We start from the raw sequence: 6,181 nt of genomic DNA on the forward strand, positions 1-6,181 counted from the left end.
TCCAGAATAACACTGTTTATTGTAGGTTTAGCTGATGACACAGCTTTGAGACTTGAGCTATTCACTACTTTGGGGTAAGCACCACAGAAGATGCTGCTTATTTTGTATTAAAGTAGTAAATCTCTTTGTTGTAATAAAGCCTTCTTTGAAATGTCCTATTCCATTACATGTATTTCTAAAATGATAGTTACTTTAGTGGCCAATATGAACAATCAATTAATTGGCAGTTAACTTGAGATATTGATAAAAGCTGAGTGTACACGACTACACTGGAATCTCAGAACTCACAAAAATCATAATAATGTAATATAGGACCTGTTTAAATAGTGACTTGAAATCTGATTTCTGAAAATATAAGTGTATTTATTAAACTTATGATTATAGAATTTTTATAACTGAGAATAAAAAAATATTTTTCCTAGGTGTGATATTAATTTAATACTTTCTGTAGAATTTTTAGGAAACAAGAGAAATGAAGAACCAGTCTGTGGAGATAGTGTTCATTTTGCTTGGACTGACAGATGACCCTCAGTTACAAATTCTGATTTTCCTGTTTCTGTTTTTCAACTACATCTTGAGCCTGATGGGGAACTTCGTGATCATTCTCCTCACCCTGTTGGATCCCCACCTCAAAACTCCAATGTATTTCTTTCTCAGGAATTTTTCTTTCTTAGAAATTGCATTCACTACAGTCTGCATTCCCAGGTTCCTCACAAGCATTCTCTTAGGAGATAAAATGATTTTGTATAATGCTTGTGTGGCTCAATTGTTCTTCTTTTTTCTACTAGGGGCCACAGAGTTCTACCTCCTGGCTGCCATGTCCTATGATCGCTATGTAGCCATCTGCAGACCACTGCACTACCCCATCATCATGAATAGCAAAGTGTGTCACCTACTGGTCCTCAGTTCCTGGGTGACTGGGTTCTTAGTCATCTTCCCCCCTTTGCTCTTGGGACTCAAACTGGATTTCTGTGCTTCCAAAACTGTTGATCACTTCTTTTGTGATACTTCTGTCCTGGAGCTGTCTTGTACAGACACACGGTTAATAGAATTGATGGCTTTTGCCTTAGCTATAATGACACTTATCATCACCTTGATCTTAGTGATTCTCTCCTACACACTCATCATCAAAACCATCCTAAAGTTCCCTTCAGTTCAACAGCAGAAAAAGGCCTTTTCCACCTGCTCCTCACACATGGTTGTTGTCTCCATTACTTATGGGAGTTGTATCTTCATGTATGTGAAAACATCAGCGAAGGAGAGGGTAACTTTAAATAAAGGTATAGCTGTGCTCAACACCTCTGTGGCCCCTTTGCTAAACCCTTTCATTTACACACTAAGGAACCAGCAGGTGAAGGAAGCTTTCAAAAATGTGTTTCATAGATTTTGTTCTTTTCAAAACTATGAGACAAGATTTAGACATAAATAATATGTTGCTGAAACCTGAACTATTCTCAAATGTATTATTTGTGATCTAAACCAACTCAGCCATTGAATGTATTAGTCACTTGTTTGCTAAACCTATGTGAGTGTTTCTGTGTTTTTCTTTTAGAACATCTTTCTAACTGAGAGGTGAAAGTGCTTTCTCAAAACCACAATCTTAAATTATATGTTTATGTATATGTTTACAGAGAACCATCATAAATTTCAATGTACTAAATGTTTATTCAACTTAAACTTGCTAGATTTATCAAGTTAATGAAATTATTTTACATGGCTTATTTATAAAAGACACAGAACATGACTATAATGGAACATAATTGGATTGTCATAGTAGGTAGAAAATTCAGTAATTTTAAAGATAAATTAAAAAGGTTCCTACTTCCGGCAGATCCTGAAAAATAAGGGAGGAAAACACATAAGTCCTATGATGAGTGACATAAAATATGCCACATAATTGGAAAACTATTGTAAAAGTCCTCCTGCAAAAGTATGCTGAGAATACACTTTAATTTGAAGAGTTTTGCTTAGAATAACTAAACTTAGAATTTTGTACTAATTTTTTATTGGTTGATAATTTGTAAATGTTGAAGGTGATTATAACTCAAGAAAGACATTCTAATTGTTCTTTATTTATGCCTTGGTTTGGAGATTTCTCTCTCTATTAAACTAAAATCAGCAAATAAAATGTCTGTCAATTCTGATTATGTCAAATTTTTACAAATTTAATTATGTATTTTAAAACACAACTGCAAAATAATTTGAAACCTACGTACTTCACAAGTGTCCATACCTGAGACCGCAGAGGGCCTTACAACAATTTGTTCCTTCTGCTTATTCTAGTCACTCTGTACCACTGCCCATCTCCATCTGAGAATCTTTGGTAATTGCACATTAGTCTCACCTTTCTCCACTCAAAGGGAAAAGGGAAGGAAAGGAAAGGGCCTAGATACACATGCTACAGATGCTAAGTGACCACATAGTCTAGCCCAGTCTGCTATGCCCAACAAACCTTTCAATTACTGTAAATGGAAAAAATAAGATATAATGTCAAATGTAAACAATTTCTATCTACAAATCCAGCCCCACAGAAGGTGCAGGAAGGAAAATTCAAACATAAGGAAAGATTAACTGCACCCATCATATTTATTTATTTATTTATTTATTTATTTATCCAATTTACGTCCCAATATCAGACCCCTCTCTCCTCCCACTTCCCCCTTACACAGATCCACAAATGGGCAACACTCCAGTTGCTGGGGACCTATATAAAGACTGAACTGCACATCCACTACATATGTGCTGAGGACCTAGGTTCAGTTCAAGTATGCTCTTTGATTGGTGGTTCAGTCTCTGAGATCCTCCAAGGGTTCATATTAGTTGGCTACTTGTTCTTCCTGTGGAGTAAGTATCCCCTCTGGGGCCCACAATCATTCTTCCAACTCTTCCATACAAGGCCCCAAGCTCCACCCAATGTTTGGCTGTGGGTCTCTGCATCAGTTTCAGTCAGCTACTGGGTGGAGCTTCTCAGAGGGCAGTCATATTAGTCTCCTGACTATAAGCATAACAGAGTAGCATTAATAGTAACAGGGATTGGTGCTTGCCCCTGTTATGGGTCTCAGTTTGGGCCGGTTGTTAGTTGGCCATTCCTTAGTCTCCACTCCATCTTTGTTCCTGCACTTCTTGTTGACAAGACAAAATTTGAGTCAAAAGTTTTGTGGGTGGGCTGGTAGCCTTATCTTTCATGTCAGGTACTACCTGGCTACAGGAGGTGGCTTCTTCAGATTCCATATAACAACTGCCATGAACCTCATCCAAAATCACTACCATAGACTACTAAGAGCCTCCCTAACGCCAAGTCTCTGGCACTTTATAGAGATGCCCGACCTCGCAATCCCTGATCTCCATTTACTTTATTAGCCATTTGGACCTCTTTCCTGCCTCCCCCTACATCAAATCCTGAATCCTGTCCATTCCCCTTTCTATCCCCACTCTCACATAGATGTTCCATCCATCTGACTTCTATGACTATTTCATTCACCCTAAGTGAGATTTGAGCATCCTTGCTTGGGCTTTCCTTCTTGTTTAGTTCATCAAGGTTGTGGGGTGTATCATGGGTATCCTATACTTTATGGCTAATATCCACTTAGAAGTGAGTATATACCATGCATGCACTTTTGGGTCTGGATTACCTATCTCAGACTAATATTTTCTAGTTCCATTCACTCGGCTGCAAATTTCATCATGTCCTTGTTTTAATAGCTGAATAGTATTTCATTGTGTAAATGAACCACATTTTCTGTATCCATTCTTCAGTTGAGGGGCATTTTGGTTGTTTCCTGTTTCTGGCTATTATAAATAAAGCTGCTTTGGTAATAGTAGAGCACATGTCCTTGTGGTATGGTGGAGCATCATTTTGGTATTAGCTCAGGAGTGAGTATAGCTGGGTCTTGGCAAAGGACCATTCCCAGTTTTTCTAATACATGAAGAGGTGTTGGATTTTCTCAAAACATTTTTCAGCATTTAATGAGATGATCCCCCATTTGTTGTTTTTTTTTCTTTCAGTTTGTTTATGCGGTAGATTACTTTGATGGGTTTTTGCTTATTGAACTACCCCTGCATTTATGGGATAAAGCCTAGTTGTTCATAGTAGATAATGTTTTTGGTATCCTCTTGGATTCAATGAATGGAACTAGTATTTTACTTGGTTATTTTCATCAATTTTCGAAAGGAAAGTTGGCAAGAAATTTTCTTTCTTTGTTGAGTCTTTATATGGTTTAGGTATTCTGGTGACTGTAGCCTCATAGAATGAGATTAGCAATGTTCCTTCTGTTTCTACTTTGTGAGAAAGTTTGAGAAGTATTGGCATTAGCTCTTCTTTGAATTCTGGTATAATTCTTTGCTAAAACCATCTGACCCTGGTCTTTTTATGGTTGGGAGATTTTAATGCATGTTTCTATTTCCTTAAGTGTTATAGGGCTGTTTAAATAATTTACTTGATCTTGATTTAATTTTGGTAAGTAGTATCTATCTAGAAAAATCATCTATTTCTTTTACATTTCCCAAATTTGTGAAGTATATGCTTTTGAAGTAAGACCTAATGATTCTTTGAATGTCCCCATAGCCTGATCTTATGTCCCTCTTCTCATTTCTAATCTTTTTGATTTGGATACGGCTCTGCCTTTTAGTTAAATTTGGCTAATAGTTTGTCTCTCTTATTTATTTTCTCGAAGAACAGCACTAGTATTTTTGGTTCTTTGCATTGTTCTTTTTGTTTCTAAATGGTTGGTTTTAGCCTTGAGTTTATTTCCTACCATCTGCTGCTCCTCTTGGTTGTGTTTGTGTCTTTTGTTCTAGAGATTTCAGGAGTGCTTTTAATTTGCTTGTATGAGATCTCTCCAACCTCTTTATGAAGGCAGTGCTATGAACTTTCTACTTTCACAGTGTCCCATAAGTTTGGTATGTGGTGCTCTCATTTCCACTGGATTGTAGAGTCTTTAATTTCTTTTCTCTTCTATGACCCAGTTATCATTGAGTAGAGAGTTATTCAGTTTCCATTAGTTTGTAGGCTTCCTATTGTTTCAATTGTTGTTGAATTCCATCTCTAATTCATGGTGGTCTGATAAGACACAGGGGTTATTTCAATTTTGTTGTATCTCTTGAAGCTTGCTCTGTGACTGATTATATGGTCAGTTTGGAGAAGGTTCTGTAGTGAAGTGATTAGAAGGTGGTATATTCTTTTGTTTTGGAGTGAAATGCCATCTATCCTTCTATCATGTATGTATGTATGTATGTATGTATCTATCTATCTATCTATCATCTATCATCTACCTATATCTAATCTATCCTCTGTCTGCTAGGTCTCTTTGATTCATAAACTTTGTTAGTTTTATATTTCTCTGTTTAGTTTCTGTCTGGAAGACCTGACCATTGGTGAGAGTGGGGTGTTGTAGTCTTTTACTATTAATATATGGAGTTTGATGTGCAATTTAAGTTTCAGTAATGTTTCTTTTACAAATGTAGGTGCCCTTGCATTTGGAGCATAGATGTGCAGAACTGAGATAATATCTTGGTAAATTTTTACCTTTGATAAGTATGAAGTATCTTTTCTCATCTTACTTGATTAAATTTGGTGAAAGTCTATTTATTATATGTCAGGAGCCATAATGGGACAAGCTAATATACTAGCAGGTAAGCATCCTGAAATGGCCTGCTTCAGATTATTATATAATCTGAGACAGGTGTGCCCTCATTAAGCAAGGTGTGAGGGACTGATTTTAGGAAAGATTCCTGCTATTAATATGCTTTCCTAGTATTATTAAGCATATATAATAATCATTAAGTAATAGCACACCCCATTTGGAGCAGATCTCTGCAGATCCATGAAGATGTACTGTCTTATAGTGATGCTATATAGGCAAATAGATGACTTAAATTTTAATGATGATCCTATAAGAATTCCTAAAATCATATCTGTGATTATTATGCTCTTTTATAATGGAACTGCTACTAGGTCCTTTTTTGATAGTCAAAACTGCAATGAGAATTCTGTCAGTCTCCCAAATGTCACAAGTTTATTGCTCTTAGATGGTAACCAGACTTTCTCGTCTTAGAGTACATTCCAAGAGGATATAAAACAATTAAACAAAGGTCATAAAAGGGAACTAATGATTTATTATAGGTGCTAGGACAGAAGATAAAATATTGACTGGGTTTATCTATATAAAACTTCACTTATAAC

At 36.2% G+C, this 6,181-nt stretch overlaps 1 protein-coding gene across 1 annotated transcript; it reads left to right on the top strand.

Annotated features, from left to right (window-relative positions):
* The first annotated feature begins 441 nt into the window (after positions 1–441).
* LOC127670809 (olfactory receptor 6C6-like) lies at positions 442–1,429 on the top strand. The gene has a single exon (XM_052165341.1). The coding sequence runs from the start codon at positions 473–475 to the stop codon at positions 1,427–1,429; it is 957 nt and encodes a 318-aa protein (XP_052021301.1). The 5' UTR covers positions 442–472.
* The last annotated feature ends 4,752 nt before the right edge of the window (positions 1,430–6,181 follow it).

Source organism: Apodemus sylvaticus, chromosome 20, assembly GCF_947179515.1.
Source record: "Apodemus sylvaticus chromosome 20, mApoSyl1.1, whole genome shotgun sequence".
In the NCBI taxonomy this organism is placed as follows: Eukaryota; Metazoa; Chordata; class Mammalia; order Rodentia; family Muridae; genus Apodemus; species Apodemus sylvaticus.